The sequence below is a fragment of the Coccomyxa subellipsoidea genome, assembly GCF_000258705.1.
Source record: "Coccomyxa subellipsoidea C-169, whole genome shotgun sequence".
Lineage (NCBI taxonomy): Eukaryota > Viridiplantae > Chlorophyta > Trebouxiophyceae > Coccomyxaceae > Coccomyxa > Coccomyxa subellipsoidea.
In genome coordinates, this window is record NW_005178034.1 from 1,673,824 (window position 1) to 1,696,790 (window position 22,967).

General features: G+C 53.0%; 3 protein-coding genes across 3 annotated transcripts; 1 reads left to right on the forward strand and 2 right to left on the reverse strand.

Annotated features, from left to right (window-relative positions):
* Nucleotides 1–768: 768 nt before the first annotated feature.
* Nucleotides 769–10,383, reverse strand: COCSUDRAFT_64001 (hypothetical protein; the record flags this gene model as incomplete). Its single annotated transcript, XM_005647365.1, has 18 exons — nucleotides 769–1,240; nucleotides 1,534–1,743; nucleotides 2,189–2,373; nucleotides 2,569–2,643; nucleotides 3,112–3,198; nucleotides 3,646–3,843; nucleotides 4,187–4,348; nucleotides 4,926–5,102; nucleotides 5,465–5,659; nucleotides 6,265–6,444; nucleotides 6,778–7,015; nucleotides 7,427–7,609; nucleotides 8,015–8,122; nucleotides 8,249–8,298; nucleotides 8,543–8,747; nucleotides 9,029–9,191; nucleotides 9,506–9,631; nucleotides 9,924–10,383. The coding sequence occupies 18 exons, from the start codon at nucleotides 10,381–10,383 to the stop codon at nucleotides 769–771; spliced, it is 3,474 nt and encodes a 1,157-aa protein (XP_005647422.1).
* Nucleotides 10,384–11,537: 1,154 nt separating this feature from the next.
* Nucleotides 11,538–13,901, reverse strand: COCSUDRAFT_42464 (hypothetical protein; the record flags this gene model as incomplete). The annotated part of the gene is made up of 6 exons (XM_005647366.1): nucleotides 11,538–11,621; nucleotides 11,929–12,086; nucleotides 12,571–12,687; nucleotides 12,922–13,022; nucleotides 13,303–13,457; nucleotides 13,773–13,901. The coding sequence occupies 6 exons, from the start codon at nucleotides 13,899–13,901 to the stop codon at nucleotides 11,538–11,540; spliced, it is 744 nt and encodes a 247-aa protein (XP_005647423.1).
* A 1,656-nt stretch (nucleotides 13,902–15,557) lies between these two features.
* COCSUDRAFT_1634 (hypothetical protein) lies at nucleotides 15,558–22,466 on the forward strand (the record flags this gene model as incomplete). The annotated part of the gene is made up of 8 exons (XM_005647367.1): nucleotides 15,558–15,749; nucleotides 16,122–16,313; nucleotides 19,083–19,295; nucleotides 19,976–20,092; nucleotides 20,513–20,653; nucleotides 20,970–21,137; nucleotides 22,011–22,088; nucleotides 22,278–22,466. Coding segments are annotated over 8 exons (1,290 nt in total), but the record flags the coding sequence as incomplete, so codon positions are not given.
* Between the last annotated feature and the right edge of the window lie 501 nt (nucleotides 22,467–22,967).

The window sequence follows — 22,967 nt, forward strand, 5'->3', positions numbered from 1 at the left end:
CTACTGAACCACAGTGGCAGTAAAAGCCGGCCATACGTTATATGAATACACTTGCAAGCTGACTCAACTGAGAGTTTACAAAACCAGCCTCGTCCTTTGGGCTGCCGCACCACTGGGCTTTCCTTAATCCCCCTGGGGCCTCACATTCATAAGAGTCATATTATCAGATCAACACAGTACGTGGCATGCAGCACCAACGCACAGCCGATTCCTACAGAGTGTGCTGGACGAAAGCAGCAAGCAAAAGCGTCAGAAGTTGATGATTGGAAGCCTCAAAATTATAACCAAATGCTTGTTCGAATTAGATTTGGGCATTTGAGCCACCTGACTGATCAGGCACTCAAAAGGCAAGTCACAATGGTACAGGGCACTAGTAGTACTGCTGAACTCTTCGATATTGCATTAATGTATAGATACATATTCATAGAATGATCGCTGAACGGCAGAGCCTGAATGGCTACCTCTGTCATTATACTCTGCTGGGACTCCATGCTGAAACAGTCTGCATCAACTTCATGGCGAATTTAGAACCAATCTAATCAGCGGTGAACTCGCTTTCTTGCGGCGGGCGTGATTGTTCGATGACCATGCGAGCTACACACTGGACCCGTGCCGCACATCTCTAATAGATGGTAGTACCACAATATCGACTGTGTTACATAATGTTTATCTGCAAATGGAAGAGTTCTCAGTTCCTAAGTTGTTGCAGGTTCAAAAATATGTTTCCAGCTACTTATACAACTGACCAGCAAGATGAGGTGTGGCCAGTCAAATCCCTGCTATCTGCTCTTTCGCGCGCGGAGCAGCCACGTGCAGGCCGGCTTCCATGTTGCCCAATTTGGCAGCCAGCTCCTCATGCGACAACGGCTTAAACCCACCTTCAGACCCCCCAGGGAACCCCCGCTCGCCACCGACAAACCGGACCCCCCGGAGCGGCGCCGCTGACTGCACGTCTGCGGCGTGTACCTCCTCCTCCTGTGCCGGGGCCGCGGCTGCGGCGATTAACGGCGTCGGTGTTTTGCCTCGCAGCAGTTCTGCTAAACCTGCGAGAACGCTGGCTGTTGCACCGAGGGAATGGTGCCTATCAGAATGGCTCGAGTCCGCGCCGTGCAGGAATGCAAAGCCAGAGAAGGCTCTCGAGAGTCTCTGCACTTGTCTTGACACCGCGCTCTGCTTTGGCGGGGCCGGCCGCGGCGGCAGGCCGGCCAGAGAGGCCGTCATCTGCGGGCCTAACGGACGGCTGCAGGGAGCAGAATAGTAATAAGCAAATCTGCAACGGCTTCTGCTTGATTTTTTAAATTACTACATTGAGTATATTGAAACCCAGGCCTGAGCAAAGTGCCAACGCACCACGCAGACTCGGCCAATATCCTTGAGGCTTCGCATGACTTGGACAGAGCAAAGCAAGCAAGCGCTCTGCATGGTGCGGAGCAAGACGCCCACGTAGAGGTGGTCAAGACATAATGATCTGGCACACTCTGATCAGGTTCACTCCATCAACAAGGACTTTATGTGTCGGGATCTGCAACTCACCTGCTGACCCTCTTGGGCAGCGCGGTCCACCAGAAGTCGTTGCTGGTGTGCTTGGTGTGCTGCCGCCGCATCGACGGCTGCGGCTGATCCGCGCGCTCTTCCTCGGCCGGCTCGGCCGGGGCGGCGCTCGACCGCGCTAGCTTCAGCCCAGGTGATAGCTCCACCTCGTGGAAGGGAGACACCGGCTGCTCTGCAACAGTGCTCATGGGCCTGCGGCGCACACAGCGCTCAGAAACTTACAAGTAAGGAACACTAGCCAAAAGAGCGGCTTAACCATCGCACTATCACTAGAACTTAAAGCTGATTCTGTCGTTGCATGAAGGAATCGGAGGCAAGTTGCGTCAGCCACCCACATCAGTCTCTGCAAAGAGAGCACTTCAGCACTGCTGTTGATTATGCCCGGCTGGAAGGAATCATAGCCTGGAATAATCAAACTGTACTTGATTGCCTGCTACAAGATGAACGAGGATTTGAATGATATCTTCTTGGTGAGGCGTTGAAGATCTTTTGGGCCGACACGCGCTTCACCTGCGAGAGGTCCATGCAAAGGAGGAATCTGCCCTCCCATAATGACAGAGTGTTGCTTCAAACTGTGCCTGAAAGCCCTTGCACAAAAGAGGCGTACAAACAGGTCTGTCAGCCAAAACAGGCGCACCTGACGGCTGAGGAGCAATGGCGTGACAGCTGGCGCGAGGCCGTCCAGGGGCATTCCTGCAGAGGGGACTTGCCAGAGATGAGGTTGCGGTTGCGCACGTCCGCCAGCGTCAGCCCGGCAGGCTCCAATATTCCCCGCACGAATTCATCTCCCTCCAATAACACCATCACCCCCGCCAGGCCACCCTGCATCCGCATGAACAATGATAAAACCCTCTACTTGTCTATTACAAGGCATTCTTTCCCAAATTAGACATGGCAATAAGTCTGTAAGCATGCAGGAACTGATGGTGAGTCCGTCTGGGTATGTGAATATATTTTTGGCCGGTCAAGAGATGCTTAAGATGACAAGACGGGGGGAGTTTGCGGTGAGAGACTGACCTGAACGCGTTTCTTGCGGTTCATCTGCGCAGAGCAGACGGCAGCCAGCGAGTCGCGGTAGGACAACAAGTAGTGCTGCAAGGCACAGAATTCAGAAATTAGCAGCCATTTGGCTATCCTATGCTCTCTGACAGGTTATTACTCCACATTGAATAATTTTGAGCAGCTGGCTCTAACATGTGCTGCTGAGATTTTCTGCCGCATGCGCAAGGTGCAAGTGGATAAGGGACAGCGCTCCTGGGTGAGGCAGGCTAGGAAGAGAGACCAACTGCACAGGGACTGCCCTTCTATTATAGCATATTGCTCAGCGGCACAGAGTTTCAGGGAAGATCTGCCCGTAAGGTACATGCAACCCATGCAACCTATCCACATACCTATCCTGCATAGACAATGCTCATGCACAGACTGATGCAACGCCGGACGCCTTGTTCATTTCATCAAGTCAGAGATTGTTGAAGTTAGAAAGGGTGAGTAGCGTGCCTGGGAGAGGGAGGTGAGGAAGGGCGACTGCTGCATGGACAGCTCTGCGAAGGACGGCCGCACGAGCATGTCACCTCGATCATTGATCAGCACTCGCTGCCCCGGCCGCTTGTACAGCAGCCAGAATTTCGCGTTGCGCGCCACCGCATCCTGCATGCATGCATGCAGCAATTTCACTCTCCTTGCACATGTCACCATCATTGGGATACATGCTCGCGGCCTTATTTATCCATCAGATTGAGACACTGCCAGGGCTCTACCCCGGAAGGGTTCATACTTCACTCGTTTTAGTCAAGCTGTGGATGCTTCCTGCAATAAAGTAACCTGCAGGTTGTAATGCGAAGCACCTTAGAAAAGGCTGGCAGCTTGCAGCATAGCATATTAGAAACGAAAGACCATGCGTTGCGCGGGGTTGGACAAATCCCAAAGATGTCTTCCGAGCTAGCTACCTGAGACTCTATGCAACAACAAGGGCGACCTAAATGCAATAGGCCGGGGCACGTTGCCCACGCATCGGATGACTCCTTTAAAATTTTATTTGTTTCTTTTTTGAATTTGAGAATTTTGTTATTTAAAAATCAAGTCAGTTCAGCCCACCTGGTCATTGATGATGCTCCAGGTATCTGGTACATTGGCGGTGTACTCGTGCGCGAAGGCATAGTTGCCCACGCGGGGGGCGCCAAATGTGTAGCACGACACCGTCGTCTTTCTGTCCACCAATTTTAGACCCTTCTCGATGTCATACGCCGCCAAATTCGCCAGTGCGCCGCCCAGGGAGTGCCCGGTGACAAACACCTGCATAGAAGATGGCAGTGGTTTGATGTGACCTCCTGGAGTGATGCCTGTTCAGGTGATCGCCAAACCTTCCCTATGTAACACAAGGTGGTGACTGATTACTGTGCCAGTTGCTGTGGCAATCTGCCTGTTGTGAGCTCTGTCTGTAATGCTGCTCATGCGCAAGGCTTTTGGCTGAGATGTTGAGCCAGACAATCACCTTTTCAGCATTCTATGTTGCAGCGAGGACGGGTGAGCATGCAATTTTGCTGCTCTGACTCGCTGACTGCCAACAACGATACTAATGAAGAAGGCAGAGACCACGCGTTCCACATGCCGCAGGGTTGCAGCGCTACTTGCTAACCTGAGTGCTGGGCCAGTTGTGGGATCGCACGACGTCCACCACTTTGCTGACGATGCGCTCGCTGAAGCTGTTGGCCATGTAGGACTTCAGAAAGCCGTTGTGCACTGCCAGGCGGCCCAGCAGCCGGCCGCTGCGCCCGGGCGGGTACGCGCGCTGCCACGCCTGCACAGCACAGCGCAGCACATTCTCAGACGGTGAGTATGTATGCTTATACTTTTGAATATCCCACGTGGTTCCTGGCATTCCTTATGATCTTACAGCAACTGCCAGGAGGAAATGACAATCGTCGTGCCACGCCAGCCCAGCGCATTGCGCTTTCAGACAAATATACTTGGACCAAAGCTTTGGAAACCCTTCAAGACTCTGCCAGACACGACTGGACATGGCTGTTGCGGCACTCTACATTTATCCCTAGCCCCTCTCTTTGCCAGGGAGAGATTGACATTTGCCGTGACAACCATGACAAGCAGCCCTCTCATGATCATGCTCTAGTGGTACACTAGTGGGCTAGAGAAGATAATCGAAAGCTTCAAATGCTGCCTTAATCAGCTGATGTTTCCACCTCCAAAATGAGCTTCACAAGTGTTGAATCAACACTGCGCATGAAGAGAAACTGCTCTTTACTAGGTAGACCCTGGCACAGTATGCACGGTTGACATGCCTGCAGGTCGGCAAAGACATTCTTGAGTGTGGTAGTGCCGCGAAAGACCACAACGATGCGACCAGGCCCCCAGCCGACCAGCGCCACAGTGTCCCATCTTCTCTCCCACATCATCTCCAGGTCCTCGAGCTTGTACAATCCGAGCGCAAAATCCAGCGAGTCCAGCTTCGCGGCAGCTGCCGCCGCCCCGCCAGGGGTTGTTGCCGGGTCTTTCTCGGTGCAGCACTCTGGGCACACTGTGCGATTACTCACCCCCTGCGACATCATGCATTTTATCAATATAAGGGCTACAAGATTGGGATACGAGCAGAAGTGCAACTTGGTGCACTGCTCTATGTAAATGAAGCGTCAGCACCAGAGAGAAATTGAGAAAATGGCAGAAGAGAACATCGCACACAGATCCAGTCTAAATTTGTCTATCTGCCGGTTTTCTGCGCAACAGCATGTGGCAGATGAACAAGGTCCAGGCCAGATTTGCATGAGATGTGATACAGAGCAGACCACGCCCATTAAGCAAGACACTTGAGACGCCCAAAGAGATATGGCCAGTGCCCATCATGGATCTGTCCTAGCACGAATGTCTCAGGCGTGCCCAATGAGGGATGAAGGTCGCGAACCCCGGACAGGTGGGTGGCGAAGGGCGGGGGCTCCAGCGCACGATCAGGCGGTGGCACCGGGCCGCTGATGTCATTGAGATGACTAAGGCGGGGCCGCAGGTGGTCGATCGTCTGCGAAAGGCGTTCCCTGTTCATGCCTACATGCTCCACCGGGTTGTTGGCACATGCCGCACACTCCGGCAGCACGCCGTCCAGCTGCATGGCAAGCAGCGTATTTAGATTTAGATTTATTTTTGATTCGGGATGTTTGCCATGATACTGAAAGGACGCAGCGCAGTACAACCAGGAGTGGTCCATGGAAGCAATGGAGTCGTCTCATGCTGTAGACCCCAGATGTGTCAAGAAAGCTCGCCAGGCTCAGGGCAAATTGTGCGTATTTGCCACTCTTAAGCATATCACAGTGGCAACAGCCCAGAAAAGCATTATGCAACAAGACCGGCGTCAAAGTGCATACAGTGAAGTGCAAAAAATGCATTTCGCGCCTGTCTTGTCATTCATTGCTTCTCTGGGGGGTTTGGTAATGCATACGGTGGGATCCTGCACCACATGCAGCCTGCTTCTACTTTCTGGTTGATGATCTGAACTAAAGTCGTCCCCTCGTAGGCGCTTGGCTGAACAATTCCTAGTCACTATTCTTTATCTATGTGTGCATTTGCTGTTTTGAACTCCCCAGTCCCTGCATCTGCAGCTCGATGTACATTAGGGCAGGCCTCGACAAGTGTGGGACGGATTTCATCTGGCGCTCCTCTAGAATGGGCGGACTAATCATCTATTTGCAACATACTCAAGAAGGCACACACCTTCTCGTAGTAATAGATGATGTGGGAGAAATAGTAGAGCTTGATGGCCGTCTCGAAGCAGAACATGGGCTCGCGATGCATGGCATTCCCTGCAGCGCTGTCAGCCGGAAGCTGCTGCCGCCGCTGCTCCATCTTCCCTGGCTTGGCCGCTTCCGTCCACGAAAACTGCTCCAGCCAGACCTGGACAGAAAATGTAGGTTGTAAATTGTCTCCGTGGGACTAAGTAAGAAAAGAATGGTATTCAGGTGGCTGCGTCCGCTCAGGCCACCGAGCACTTGTCAGGCAACGATAGCCAGTTACAGAACACCTTCCGGCCAAACAGATGCGTTGATTGATAGGTGTTCACAACCAGGGAAGTCAAACACACGTCTAAAGACCTGTGTAGGCACCAATCATGCACAGCACATTGACCTGGAGCATGGGGTATCCCTGGTGGCCTTCGTGGCGACTCACGAAAGCTTTCTCACCGCATAGAGCAAGCAGGGCACGTGCACCAAACACTTTGGGCCTCACCCGCAGCACATGGTCCTTGCCGCGCGCATTGGAGGGCGTGTGCATGTACAGCAGCACGCCTATCTTGGTGGTCATTACTAAGTGCAGCGGCATATAGCCAGAAGCGGAGGCCGTCCACGCAGTGCAGGATTCCATTCTCACAAAATAATAAATGACAAAGCCGGCCGCGAAAATGAAAATGCTTGTCACCCGAGTGCGCAACATTAGGCGCGCCGTCTGGTTGGTCACTCGGAAATCCCTGCGCAGGTGATTTATCCACCCTTCACATGCATGGCACACAGATACCAGACCTGTAACTTCTGCACACCGGACAGGCCTATTAACACCCTGCATCCTGTGAAAGAGACAGCTCTCCGCCTGCATTGAGCCTGTCACGTGCGCAAAAATTCCCTGAAACGGACAGAAAGAGCCTATCTCGCTTGAGCCGAGGCTCCTACAACAAGCGCCGCATCCTCAGGCCCTCTGCTCTGAAATCAAGGTGGGGTCCTTGAAAGTCCAGAGCACAGAGCCTGACGCAGGTCCACCCGTCGCAGGAGCATGAGCTCGTCATGAACCCACGTTTGGGACTTATAAACTTAGAATGGTGGCAATTCCTTTTGAAAACAGTTGTCTTCCAATGAATTCTCAGTCTTCAAATGGCTGCTGGCACCTGTAGTTGTGCGCGCGCAGCTGGCGGAAGGCGCGGCCGAGGTAGAAGAAGAACAGTCCGAAGTACGCGAAGAAGACTGCAAAGATGGCGCCAGCCAGCGCAACATAGGTGGCATTGTGGCGGCACCCGCTGAACGCCTTGTTACAGGACGGCGCGCTCATGATACCACCGTCATGCAACATGCTGCAGCACGGAGGAACACTTGCTGCAAAGTATAGCTGTTGTCTACCAGAAGACTTGAGATGGGATATTCTTGAGCATGCTGGACTTGCAGCCTCTTGCTGCACATCTTGCACTCTCACAAATGCTGAGATACGCAGAGACATTGTGGGTGTTATGAGTGTCCAGGGGACTCTCTCTGAAGAACCATTCGACAATCAGAGCACTTGTCAAGCTCCAACGCAAAAGCACACACATTGGACGACACCCTAAAGGAGGCTGATCAACAAGCTGTCTTACAAAATGTACGCCCCCAGTCATATTTTTGTCCTTCGTGAACTCGGGCACTTGGCTGCAAGGTGCAAGCTCCTTGGCACAGGAAGATAGGAGGAAATCGATACAAGGAAGTCAATGGTTGGGGCTGCTTACCGTAAAAGTTGCACAGCTTTCATGACCTCCACTGAAGCCCACAGGATGAGCTTTGGCGCATGAACGCTCCAGGGGGCGTCGAGGAGAACAGCATCGGCGCGGTCACCCCTGCACATCACAACATCAACCCTTGCTGATCAATTAGACACAATATGCTTAATCCTCCTACCATTCAAATGCTCTGGTTGCCAGGGGGCCCGCTGATATGCTTGATGTTGTTCAGGCATCACTTACCTGGGTGCTCCATCGCTGTCCTGCCACATGTTCAGGTTGTGTGCCCGCACCTGCACTGACAAAGCACACGCATTCTCAGGATAGGATTGAAGAGGCGCAGGCTTTGAAAGATTCCAATATGGTCTTTCAAAGTCTGCAGTCATTTGCAGCATGCATAAGACATGCTTGTCTTGGGATTTCAGTGAAAAGGACACGCTTGGGTAGTCAAGAGATCAGCGCAAAGGACCACTTGTATTAATAAAGGCCCCAGTGCAAGTACTACACTCTCAATTGGGGCACCAGCACAGCACGCACCGTCAAAATTAGGAAGAGGGTGTTCCAGCAGGTCCAGTTGCCGAAGGCGAGGCCGAAGGTGACTTCAGAGCGCACATTGCACGGCCGCGCCAGCAGATACACATCAGCCGCCACCACAAAGCCTAGATTGGCGATCTGAGTCAGCGCCTCCACCGTCAGGATCGCCGCAGACCGGCGCTGCCGCTGCGGCCATGCTCGGCCGTGCCTGCGCAACGTGTGGCCTGAGCATGCAATTGCGTGCTCATCGCGCTCCCACGCAGGTGATTATGCGCCGCTGACTCACAACATGAGGTGCTTCAGAATAACGTTTCCCTGCCCAGAGATGAGACACTGCAGTGCTGCTCTCTGAGGATGAGTGTAACAAGGTTCCACAAACAGTACAGCAAAGTCCCTGATTGGCTCAATACCATGCTACGCTGCAGGAGCCATCCTCCTTGCATGCAGGCATATTCCTAGGTGATAGGACGTCCTGGTTGCGGTGAGCACCTTGAGGCCCATTGGACGTGCGCAGCAAAGGCAGCGAAAAGCCCGAAGAGCAACAGGAAGAGGAACAAAAAGACTGCTGCATCAGCAATGCTCAGGTTGCGCTGCGTCGCGAGCCACTGGTCCTTCCCGCGCAGCTTGGCCACCAGAATCAGCGCAAGAAACACTGCATGCATGTGTGCAAGGACTTCACGTGGAGACCCATGTAATATATATGCTATGAGACCAAAAGAGCAGTACCCTTCAAGGGTCAAGCATGCTCAGCCTTTCACAAGACCGCAGGCCACGCTTCACTTGCCCTTGAATCGATGAGTAAATCCAAGAACAGTAGTTTTGCTTTTCATTTTGCAAGCAGCTACAAATATGCCACAGTTTACAGAAGGCTGATCCGGTACTGCGGATGGAAAATTTGAGGACGAGTGGAGCAAAATGCACGAAAGCATGGGATGGTTTCAAAACGATGTGGGCAGGCAACCTCACCTGCGGCTGCCACCTCAGCGGTGTGCAGAAATGACATCGTCCACTTCATCTCGGCCGCTGTCATGTAGTGCATGCGCGCCACCACCGTGCTGGCCGCCCCCGGCTCTGCGCTGCCCACGGACGAGCCTGCACCAGCATGAGGAACACACCTAAATTAGAACAAAATACTGGACAGGCTGCCTGGCGATCAGACAAAGGCAGAGGCTGCATCTGGAGGAGAAGCTGCCTGCTATGAGTCCCACTGATATGACTGCAGCGGCATGATGTGACGGGAGGGTGTGCGAAAGATGCACTGGTGCTTTAAGAGATAAGTTACACTTTGCAGACCAGATAGCATCTGACAGTGCAGGCCGCAGGCATCAGCAGTGCGGCAGCATGAAGGAGACAAATGCAAAAGCAGAGAAGGTGAGGCTCTGACTTGATGCCTGGATGCGTGCTGCGCGCTGTTCCCTCTCCATCTGGATTTTCTTGTAGCGCTGGCGCAGGGGAATGTCGCTGCTGCGCTGCTTGAGATGCTCCACTGCTCCACCTTCTGCTGTCGCCTGCGCCTTCTCCAGAGCTGGCCTGCTCGAATGATGCTCCTCTGAGGCTGCACCTTCTGCCTCTGTCGCCTGCGCATCCTGATCATGGGTGCTCTGCTGGTGTTCTTCTGAGGCTGCACCTTCCGCCTGAGTCCCCTGCGCATGCTCCGGAGCTTGTCCGCTCTGTGGGTAATCCTCTGAGGCTGCTCCTTCTATCCGAGATTCCTGTGCATGCTCCAGAGCTTGCCTGCTCGACTGGTGCTCCTCTGAAGCTGCATCCTTCGCCTCTGTGGGCTGCGCCTGCACAGGCGAGCTGGGCATCTGCTCTGCTGAGGCTGCACCTGTTGGTGCTGGCATTCCTGCCCAGTCACGCTGGACAGCATGCTGGCGCGCCCATCAAAACTAGAGCTCGAGGCCCCTCCTGCGCTTGAGTCTCATCTGTTGCCCCACGAGCCGCCCCAGAAAGTCAATGCCAAGCCCACCTGCACGTCCAAGAGAGATTGTTGTGACAAGGTACAGATTAAGGTGACTCCCGGGCATTTAGTGAAAGCCATTTTCCATCGGATTTCCGTAAAACCTCTCGATTTAAGTAACTCCCACTTTAGTCAGTAGTACATTAGCAAGGGCCATGAAGCTGTACAATAACTTGCATCATCTCAGCAAATTTGCACTCGAACGATAAAAAGTCTGTAAGCAATAGTTTCAGGGCCATATCAGCTCAAGATCTGCGGACCAGTACCTATAATTCCATAAAAGCAGAGGCGACAGCTGCCGAGGTCCGAACGGGGTCTTTTGGCAGGAGTCGGTGAACCCCCTTTTCGACTGTGTTATGCTAACTGATCAACTTGAAGTACACCAGGCTGTAAATATCCACAAGAATGTTCAAGATAATTCTAAAACATAAATTTCTCTTGGAGCCTTAATTGGGAGGGAACGTCTGCGGAGACCGTGTCGACTCGACTGGAGGTGCTCCAATCACCCACATGCATGCCTCAGATTTAGGGGAATGCAGTCGGGCGCACTTGCATGTTGCAATCGCAGGCAAGGCAGCTTGTACAGAAGGTGAATTCCATCACTAACCTAGTGCGTGAAGATGTGTGCTGGGGTTGTTCGTGACAGAAAGGGTGAGGCATCATGCCATATAAATTAATCATGAATCATACTGCCACCGGCATATGCATGCGGTGATGTCATGTGAGATAGCCAGGTCACATAGCTGCGCATGTAATTTCATGCAATCACCGATGCAAGGTCAGGTATGGATCTACTGCCAGTGTATCTACTGTACAGTGTCATCATCTCAACAGAACCATCCAATGCAAGGTTTTCCATCAGTATGGCAGCAGATGTTCAGGTGTTGCTTGACATACGTAGTCCTTCAGGACTGGAAAATGTGTTTTAATAATAACAATCTGGGAGCAGACAAGCACATCACATGGACTAAAACTGCATGCACGTCCAGCATACAATTACACACCAATGTACTGCCAGTGCCCACTAGGCAGTGCCTGTCATGCAGCATCCCCGCTGCCGGTGTCGGCGATGGGAGTTTCTCCCACAAACCCGCGCTGCGCATTGTCCAGCACATTCGAAACCTGCGCAAGCATGCACCCATGATGTCTCATGCAGCACTAGGTCTGTGATCCAGACTTGTTGACGGGGAATGTGCGGCCTGCTCTCCTCCATGCATTAGAATTGTATCTCTGCTGCTTAAGGACAGGCATGGTTCAGATTGGGCTGTTCAATGCCTGCCGGCACCTTCGAGGAGATCAATATTTTGCAAGAGATACACCTGCAAATTTTGGGGCAGTCTGGTACAAATTGGGGAAATTACAGACCATCTGTCCAGGGCAAGAGAGAGAGAGAGAGAGCGTGTGATTCCAGAAGCTTGGGGCAGCAGACCTGCTGCAGGAAGCTATTGTAGAGCGAGGAGACCGCGTATTGGTTGATGCGATGAATTTGGGAGCCGGTCTGAAAGGCAACTCCATGCCGGTCTTCACCCGTGAAGCCCATATAGATGGAGAGAGAGCAGTCGTCCGTCACACACTCCTCGTCTGTGGCTGCATTTGCCACACAATGCTCATATTCAGTCATCCTGTTTGATACTTGAAGAGAGAGAAAAATTTCTTGCTACCAGGCACTGCTTTTTGAGAACTCCGCTTTCAAGCAATCGTAAGACACTTAGCAAGGCTGGGAACTCCCAGATGCTTTGTTGCTTGCCTCTCCAATGAGGAATTCAAGGGGCTTCTTATTAGGGGTTTGCTGATACTTGAGGTTTCTTGATGCCTGCAATGTCGAGAGCTTGCACAAGGAACCATTATGCATGGCAGAGGTTGGGTCTTACATCAAAGTTCACCCACTTTGTGTCTTATTGAATGATCCACCCTTCATTGACCCTAAACCCTAAATCCACCATTGCATTCCCCGTGAAAAATAATTGCTGTAAAGGCCCCTTCCCTAAACCCTAAACCCTAAATCCATATTCCCTAAGCCCTAAGCAAAAGTGGGTGAAGAATAACGTCAGGTCTTGGGAGAAGTGCTAACCGGCGCAGGAGTGCTGAGGCTGGGATGTGGCGGTAGTGACGCACTGCTTGGAGGTGAGGCCACCGCATGAGTTGCAGGTTACGTCATCCCACAGCAGATACGTCAACTGGCCCTTGTCTGCACCACAAAATTACAAAATCTTTTAGCAGCCTATTGCTTTGAGTTTCTGGTGTGACACAAGCAGATGGTGCAAGTATGTCGCTCTGCTTCAGCGCAGTGCAGGCGAGCTGCAAGAGCCTTTCCAGAGCCCGGGATCAATGCTACAGCAAGTGAAATCAACCTGGTACCACTACCATGAGAACGCTTGTAATGCTGTGCGGACCATAGGAGCAGGCAGTGAAAGGAGGTCACCAAAAGAGGCCGAGAGTGCCAGGCTCTTTACCCGGCCGGTGCCACGCGACAGGTAGGCATCCTCGCTCCTGATGTACACCGCCTCTGACCTGAATCCTGCCCTGCAGATCCAAAGCAATTTTGCTAGATCGAGCAGCGCTGGCCACAGACTTGCATGCCAGTAGCCCTCCGTGGGGTTACTACCCAGTCCTGAGCTAGATTCAATTCAAGACCCCAATGATGTTTCTGTGTGATCCCAGCCTTGCTAATACCTAATGTTGTCTTGGTGCTCGGGCGCAATTTAGCGCCACATCCTTATTCATAAAACATACCAAAACCTTATCAAAGAACAAAGATGGAATCTGCTGGGCAGGATGGCTGGGTATGATGTCAGCGCTGCACCTGAAGATGACGGTGCTGATGACCTCATGCTGAGTGGAGCTGGAAGCATTACTGATGGTGGCGAACAGGCGGTCAATGTCCGACCCATTGATGCGCATGGCCATCAGCAGATCCACCTTCAGCTCAAAGGCTGCCACCACCACTCCCTTCTCAGCCTGTGCAAACACTGCAGCTTTGATAAAAGCTGCTTCATCATGTTACTGTTAGATGCTAATCCTGCCAGGAGGCAAGGAGCGTCTGCAGACAAGTTGACGCCTATCCTACCCCTTGATGGACTCGCCAGATCCAAGCACGAACCAATCAAGCGTGGGCACGGTGCTCGGGCTTATAACGCCAAGGGCGTGCTTTATAAAGCAACAAAGCATCACCCGCTATTGAAGCGCAACGATGTGCAGAATGTATTTGCGCTGGGCAAACACTGCATGCCTGGACGGTGGATTCCTGGAAAATGAGGGTCAGAGAGGGATCACCAGGTATGCAGCATCGCTCAGGCCAGTGTTGTTGTAGTTGTTGGTCGCGTTGCAGGGGTTCAGACCGTGAATTCCTGTGTCTGCGTTGTACGCTGGCTCCCAGTCTTCTACTTTTCCACCCGGCCACATGGCTATCCCCACGTAGAATCCTCTTCCCTGCGCATTTACTCTCTTGCTGCATAAAATGCGAGTCCCAAAATTTTCGCTGGACGAATATACCATATTCGTGGCAGCAGTAAGATGTTAGCGCTTGAAGACTGTTGAATAAGGAGGCAGAAAGACTTGCCCTCGTTGCGAGGCCGGGTTCATTGCAGGGATTATACTTGCCCAGCTTCACCGATTTTGCTGTACTAATCAACGACATCAACGCCATCGCTTGCAACAATCGGCACAGTCTCCTTCCAACCATCTGTGAACATGCCGGTCGCTGCATTAGTGTTGAACTGCGTTTACAGGATCCTTTGCGCCGTTTGACACAAAATAAATTTTTTATAATTTTTCTGGTGGGCTCACGGGCAGCATATCTCTCAACAATTATCGATCAGACACGGTCACACTCTGCAAGGAATCTGTTGATGTCAGCAAAGCTGCAATGTGCTTGTACCAAGAGTACGATAGATGTAATTTGGTTAGAGATTCTATGCATTCCGGGACCCAGATGGGTTGCGTTTCGCGCAAAGAAACCTTCATTGCCTTTGACCCAAGGTTGCGAAGCTGCATGGTCGATGTTGCCTGATCTGGCACTTCGGTTGAGGCAGAGCAAATCATAAAGGGCAAGCCCATTGTTGTGATGTTGAAGTGTGTCGATGATTCTATGGAAAGCGAAGAGACACATGCAAGATCCTAGGTTCAGGCCTGGTGCTTTGACCTTGTGCACCAAATCATCAATATTAGGAGATGTGACCCCAGGACTCCCAAAGCCTCTATAATTTCAGAGATAATTTATATCTCGGCACCGAAAATTATCTATCACCACATTCGGTTGGCGGATGTGGTGGAAGCAGCAAAAGAAAGGTTTGCATCTTGAGGAGGGGAGCATCGACCAGTGAAGGATGGGTAACAATGGAGACCGCAGCGTCCAAACATCTTCAAGGTGCTTATCACGATGATGATGTTCTTGTCGACGAGGCTTTGGGATGAGATATATGCTTCGAAAGAGTGGAACCATCGGTTGCTGAGCTACTTCTTTGTGGACTTGCCCGGCATTGTACAGAGTCTCTGACAGGGTCAAAACCAAAATGTTTGGGAAAATTCGAGCATTTACACTTTTTGCAGGACAAGCAAGCGGAGGAAGAGCTTTCAGGGCGGGCCCCTGCAGGCCACTGACCAGAGCAAGAGGTCCGCCCTGCGCACCACAAAATGCATGCATTCACACAAAGACTTGCACGCCGACCCAGTCTTTGCTGCAGAGGCTCACAGATTTTACTTAGCTGCCATCTGTGCACGCATGCATGTATCTTGTGATCGTGCCTGCTATATGTTTCTGTACACCGCTGCAACAGAGGAGGCCACCACTGGCCCTTAGGCCAGACTCTTACATAAGTGCAAGGCTCTTATCATTACACGCTTTTCCTGCCAAAGGCAAGGTGCGTCTGCAGTCAAGCTGCATGTAAAGGCTTCCAAATTCCCACCCCTTGTTGGACTCGCCAAATCCAAGCAAGACCCAATCGACCGTGGGCATGATGCTCAGTAGTTGTACCGCCACCCGCCAACCGGGGCCCACACCGTTACAGCAGAGTAAAGGGTCAACCCCAGCATGCAAGTGTGTGTGTGCATGCATGCAGGGCGTTGTACCACTGCAACAACTGCCAGAAGGACATCAGCAACACTGTGCGCATAAAGTGCGCTGTGTGCTCCGACTTTGACCTGTGTCTGGAGTGCTTCAGCGTGGGTGTCCAGATACACCCCCACAGGAATGACCACGCCTACCGAGTCGTCGACAACCTGTCATTTCCCCTGTTCCACCCAGACTGGGGGGTGCGCCACCTAACCTTCCCTTCATCCATGCTTGCAGATGTTAGCATGTGTGCCATGAAGATTTATTTACAAAAGCTCCAGAACAATCTTGTTGATCAGCATGCAAGAAAGCGCTGGTGAATAATTTCTCTTGAGTTCCGCTCGGGCATGGCTACTTGGGTCGCAGCATTTGTCCCCCAATATTTATCTGCCTACATGCTTCCAGCTTCTTCTCAACCCAGTGATGATCAGTGTTCATCATCAGGGGGTCCTGAGGCTGAAAAGTATGTAGACAGATGAGCCCACAGGATTGCTGCATATGCTGCCGGTGCACCCTTGCTTGCAGCTGCACCCACACCCGCACCTTTCAAATGCTACAATGCATTTGTGCAGGCGGATGAGGAGCTGCTGATACTGGAGGGGGTGGACATGTTTGGGTTGGGCAACTGGGCGGCAGTGGCGGAGCATGTGGGCACCAAGGGGGCGGCGGACTGCCAGCAGCACTACACCTCTGTATATATTAACTCCCCCGCCTTCCCCGAGCCAACTCCCCTGGCCAGCATGGCCAACGTCAACCAGCTGCAGGTGCGATACTTTTGAATATCCAGGCCCCTGATGAGTTTCAGTATAGGAAAGTTGCCAGGTATCTGCTTTGCCTGCATCTCAAAACATGTGCAGCTGGCTTAGTATGTGGATGTCATGATTTACTTTGATCTCCTTGGAGCGTCCTCAAAGAAACTCTGCAGGCTCGATAGGACATTGATTTGGTGTCGTCAACTCCAGGCAGAACTCAGACACATCTGCTCATTGTGCTGCCACTGCCCTCTCACCCATGCGTGCAAAATCTCAGCATGGACTTGAGCAGCTATCAGCTCTTGAATCATGATGTGTGACCCTGATTTATGAGTGCACAAAGTAAAACCCCACTAATTAATTATTTGTGGCTGCAAAGCGTGGATGAATAAGACCTCATCTCCCAAACATAACCCTTTTGATTTTGAGACCAGATTTGGAAAGCTCTCGGCAAGCTAAATCCGATGAAAGATGACCCTGGTGACCTTGGAGATAGGAAGACCCCTAAAAGTTACATGGAGTGTTTCATGCACCGCCGAGGGCATGGATTTAAGTTTGAGCCCAGTATATCCATTGGAGATATCACAACATCCAGGAGCCGCATCATGCGCGCGCAGGTGGGCAAGGACCGGCAGCGGGCGCGGCAGACGGACGCGCTGGCGCTGGCGCACATGGCCTATGCTGACGAGGCGCCCGGCGCTGCTCCGGTCGGCTCCGCGCTCGAGTCCGGCGTCGCTTCGGGGGTCGCCACCGCCGCGGCCGCGGACGAGCACGCAGACGACGCTGGCACGCAGCCGGCCGTCAAGACCGAGGTGCGCTCTTGGGTCCAGTTGTGGATGCCATGAGAGAATTGGTTCAGACCCTTTGCCTGGAGTGCTGGATGAAGTTTGCAATGGATTGGGGTGGTGTGCCGGTGCCAAGAACAGGTGTTTTCTGATATGTGTATAGGATGACCTCCTTCACAAAGTCATGCTGTTCACCACATAAAGGTTGAAGGTTGATTTTTTTTGTCAAATATACTGGCGTGCATTAAGGGCTGTGTCCCTGGGTTTTTCCCTGTGCTGGGAATGTTCGAGGTCTGAATGGTGTGTGATGCAGGTGAAGGAAGAGGATCATGGTGGCATGGGCGAGGGTGCATCCAGAGCCCCAAATGTTAACGGGTCTGCACATGCCTTGGGGGACAGCAATGCAGCAGGTGACTCCTCTCCCTCCCCCTTGCCATGTCTCATTCCTCAACCCATTCAACCCATTAAACTCCTTCGACAGCAGGCGGCCAAAACAAACACCAGAGCTAAGACTCCCCAATCTTCCTCTTTTTGGCTATTGCTGAGTTTGACAGGGGAGCTTACAAGTTCTAAGGAAAAGATCAGATGACAAAAGGTTGTGGCTGTTTGGTAGGCGCTGCAGATGTGGACATGGAGGAAGCCCATCCCACAGGCGGCGGCAGGCCAGCCAAGAAGGTCAGGCATGGTGAGCGTCTGCTTACTCATCAACATACCCGAGAGAGTCATATTACTAGACAGGCACACAGTTTAATTACACGCCCACCCTTGCTTACAAGCCATGCAGCTTGCAGCTTCTCTGCCAAATAAATCTCAAGCGAGTGCTTGCGTGCTGTGCTGCATCCCCAGGACAAGCTCTTATGCTGGCCGTTGTTCCGACCAGTACTTGTCCCTCACGGAAGAAGACAGACACAAAAGCTCGACCGGAAAATTCCTCCATGAAAAGTGATTCCTGAGTGTCGAATGTGCCACAGCTGCAGCGGCGGAGGAGGGATCTCCGTCGCCAGCCGTGGAAGCGGCGCAGGAAGGGAGCGAAATCGCAGCGCAGCAAGGGGCGGAACACGCTGAAGAGGGTGAAAGGGACCGCCCTGCAGAGGAGCAGGCGTGTTCACTAATTTGCCTTTAAATATCGAGTTTACCGGAGCCTGAACCCTAGAAAATTCTGGGTAGACCTCGCAGCTGCTATAGGATGGAGAGGGCCCTACAGATTAACTTCTAATCACACCTTCCCGTTGCTTAGTTCTGCATTTTGAATTCTGCGTATCCAAGAATAAATACAGTCTTGAAAAGTGCAATGTATGGAGCAGGTGGGCACGCGTGGCATGCCAGGTGTCACGCTGCGAGAGGCGGCCGCAGCGCTGGCAGCATCCGAGCCGCAGCAGCAAGCCGGCCCTTCCTCTACGCGAGCCAAGGTCCAGGTGGGTAGCCTCTGTTTCAAATTTTTTACAAGTACCTGTAATTGTCAAGCCGGTCCTGCCTCTAAACGAGCCAAGGTCCAGGTGGGTGGCTTGTGAAGTTTACAGTCATAGCCAGCCTGCAATGCTCAAGTCAATTTGTTGTCCTGGGGTTTTTTTTGTGGCGAGACAAATTTCGTGGCGATGCAAAAAAGCGCTATTTTGGGAGCATTGTCATTGAAGTGCATCAAATGAGCGCTGCACTGCGATTGGTCATCTGAAGTGCTGGCTTGTGGTGGCCTTCTTGCACAGCCAGGCTGATAGTGCCCTGCAGAGGTCAAGTCTTTCCTTTCTGGCGTCGGGTACTCAAAATTGCTCCGGACTTGTGAGGCAAGCTGTAAGGCGATGAGCAAGTCCCTACACCCGTGTTACCGCTTGACGGCAGTTTTGGGCAGCTTTTAAACATTTTGATGATCAAAGGGTGGACTTGGCCTGTGCAGGAAACATCCTTGCTCTGCACAAATGCAATGTCTCCACCTTCACACTCGTGTCATTTCTCAAGCCCCGAATGGGCATGGCAAGCAAACAGACTCTGCCCCTCACAGAGTCCAATGCAACATGTTTACCGCAGTGCCAGTCAACGAGGAAGAGCCAACGGCCCTCCCAATGAATTCCCTCTCATGCTGTTTGCGCAGGTGGGCCCCAACCAGAGCGAGCTGACGGGCTATAACGCCAAGCGGCACGAGTTTGATCCCGAGTTTGACCAGGACGCAGAACTGCTCATAGCCGAGCTGGAGTTCCAAGAAGAAGACAGTCCGGTGCGGCCCCTAATTGGTCACTCATGCATAAGTTGCATTTATTATATGCATCAAGCCTGTCACTCCAGCATGAATTGCACGTCTGGAAGTTGATTTGATACGGGGGAAAATTGCCTGGTTCAAGTGATCCTACTCTGGGCTATTCTCCACTTTCTTTGGTTTCTTGTCATCCTGTCAGATTAGGTGCCACCTGCTGCTATTAGCCCTTGATGCTGTAACGTGTCATCTCCTCATTTGATTATCATCGCATGCTGAGTCAAGGTCCGCCAGGGGAATCTAGTCGGCCAGCTTGGCAAGATATTATATAAGTCAGAGATAGCCCAGTGTGAGATCACTGTGGGAATGCAGAATCAAGATTCTATTTAGCAATGCTTTGTGGGGGGTGCTAGCTTCCAGTGGCACGCCAAAGGTGGCCTCTTTGAGCTCGCAGACCCACACTTCAGAGAGATAGTAGTATCTCACAAAATTTGCTGTCCAGCACATTTGAGGGAAGCACCACATCTTTTGTTTACGCACAGACCACTCCGCAGATCAGAGCAGAGGCCATAACAAAGAAGGAAGCTCTACATCTTATCAAACAAGGCACTCCTGTTGAAGTACTTGCCTGCGAAGTAGATAGAATCCTCAAGCGCGGATTGATTGGTGCAGTGTTACTAACAGCATATATCTCGGTGTCGCAGGAGGAGCGCGCTGAGAAGGTTCGGCTGGTGGAGGTGTACAACGCGCGGCTGAGCGGCCGCGAGGAACGGCGCGCGTTCATCCGCGACCGGGGACTCCTCAACGTCAAGCGTATGCAGGTGGGGGCCCTTTGTAACCAAATTATGCATCTCTGCGCGGAGCTCTCTACAGAGTTTGTAGGCATCTTTACAACTTTGGAAAAGCACTTTCTGTGTCTGGCTGTGTTTGGAATCTCTGGTGGCGGGTTGCGGATGCGACAGCAGCCCTCGCAGTGCACAGTGCTGGCCTAGCCGGCGATTCTGAGGACGTGCATTTGGAGGCGATGACGTATTGCAACTTGCAAGCTTGTGATGCAGACTCAATGCACCGCCGCCATGTTCACTTCCTCGAAATTGTTGGCTTGGCTGAGTGCGCACTGCAGTCAGCAAATCTATCAACGTACATTTTATGGAATCAATGCACATTCTATGATGTGCATCGGCGGGTTTCAGACAATGTCAAAGAGTCAAGAAAGTGACAGATGCTCTGTGTGTGATCAGGGAGCGGAGCGGCGGCGGACGGCGTACGAGAGGGAGTTCCACGCGCGGCTGCGGCCTCTGGCGCGGTACCAGCCGCAGCCGGACCACGAGGTCTTCGTTGAAGGCCTGCTGCTCGAAGCCCGCCTGCGCGCACGCCTGCTGGTGCGCAGACCACCACTTCATTGATTCCATATATCTTGACCTTGCATGGCTGCCTGAGAGCTTGCAGTGGATGTGAGATTCTGTGGACTCCCGCTTTGATGCGCATTCTGTTTCAAGCAAGCCTCCAAGCTCGTCTCCATGATTCTCAGTGGGATGCCAGGGCTTTTGCCTGCAAAGGGGACGGCATGAGAAGAGATCTCCATGGCCCCCACAGCAAGTCTCTCGAGCAAGCCTCCAAGCTCGGGTCTTTAGCTGTAGGCGGTTACCATTGATGTTTGACTGCATAAATGGAGATGGTCCGGTGTCGTGCCCCCAGGAGCTGAAGGAGATGCGGCGAGCGGGCGTCCGAACGTTCACGGAGGCGGAAGTGTACGAGGCCGACCGGAAGCGCCGCGCTCTGGAGGAGAGGGGGGCGCGGGGGGACCGCCTGCACGCGCGCCACCCGCTGCGGTCCGACGCCGACGACGCCGCCATCCTAGCGCAGGTTGGCCCCTTTTTAATGCCCTTTATAAGGATTTAGGGTTTGGCCTAACCCTAAACCCCAGGCCTGTCACAATAAGATGAAATTGAAGAAGTGTCAAATTCTGCCGTGCACGGCCCATGTCTCGTTGCTGCAGAGCCCAACGGTAAGTAGGGCACCCTCTGCCTTGAATCTGCGCAACAATTTGGCGCCTTGCCGGGTTCGCCCCTGCTTGCTGCAGGGTCCAATGCATGCTAGGCCTTGTCAGGCCTATCTATGCATCCCTGCTTTCCTTGACGGCTGCCGCCACGTAAGAGGCCGGACCCTTTTTAGGCCTTGCTGTACGCATTACATTGCCTCTCAGGGCGCGTGTCGCCCTGCTGCAGGAACCTATGGGTGCCAATGTGTCTACACTGAGTCAGGCCTGTCTTGTCGCCTCTGCCTTTCATGTCAGGTACCTCCATGTCGCAGGCTGGTGCAGGTCCGGGCGTCCTTGCACGACGCAGTCAGATGGCTTTTTGGACAAACTTGCTGCGGATGCTGCTGGGCTCCGGTGCTTACATTGAGGTCCCAATTTTGCAGGCTGGCGCTTGCTGAACAACTGAAAGGCTTTTTGTTACCCAAACAGGGCTCCTGCCAAACAAAACCTTTTCATTCTTCTGCAATTTAAAAATTCCAAAATTTGCTGGAAGGGTTGAAAAGGATCGTTTGGTGGGAGTGGGGGATTGCAAGTATCTGAGCAGGCAGTAGTAGTTGTTCTGACAAGCCTGCCCTGTGGTATTTGAGAGCTGAACGCGTATATTAATGCTGCTGCAGGCGAGCGAGCAGGCGGCCGGCTCAATCGGCGGCCGGGGGCGGTACACGACGGGCACATCCGGCGTGACGGTGGCGAGTCAGCTTGCGGCCTGGCGTGCGCGACGCGGCGTTGCCCTCGACATCACAGCCCTACCTGGCCTGGACGCCCTCTCAGCCAAGGTACTATATCACTGACTCCACTACCAAGTTTCCTGGAGGAAGGCTGCTGCAGATAGTGCGCCTACAGAAAAGGTGCTAGATGAAGCCAGATTTCAGAGATGAACAGTGCCTTCAGGCAGGGACAGTGTAGGTAGGTACACACGAGATAGCACGCAGGTGCTGACAGGGTGCGCGACACTGTGTGCGCAGGAGAGGGAGCTGTGTGCGAGCGTGCGCATGCTGCCGGGGCAGTACTTGTCAGTCAAGGCCGCGATGCTGCGCGAGGCCGCGCGCCGCGACGGCCAGCACCTGCCGCGCTCAGAGGCGCGCACCATGTTTCGCCTTGAGCCCAGCCGCGCCCTCCGGGTCTACGACCTCCTCGCAGCCGCCGGCTGGCTCCGCGCCGCGCCGCCGCCGCCCCCCGCCGCCTCGGCGCCGGCCGCTGCGGCTGCCGGGCCGGCCACGGGGCCGCCCAGCGCAGCCGGCGCGGCTGGAGCGGCGTCAGCCGCCGGCGCGCTGCCGGCAGCCGTCAATGGCGCAGTGACGACGCAGGAAGCGGCGGCTGAGGGTGCCAATGCAAAGGCCGCGTTTGATAGACGTAGCTCCTTCCCTGGGTTTGATGTGCGGACGTAGCGGGACTTGTGCCCATTTTTGAGTGGCCCCATGTCCTTCTTGCTGGTTTTAGCATGTGGGAGAGGCTACAGGCATAAGCATCTTTGCTCCACACCCTTGATCTCCCATTGCAGTGTGCATTAAGGTATTCCCGGTGATCCCCATTAATAATATTGATGATGAGGTGATCAGGCTCTGAGAGAAGGAACGAGTGATGCAGCGTCCTCATATGGAGCCCTAACAGGTTATGCCAACTTTCTTTGACTGCACAGCTAACTATGCTCTGAC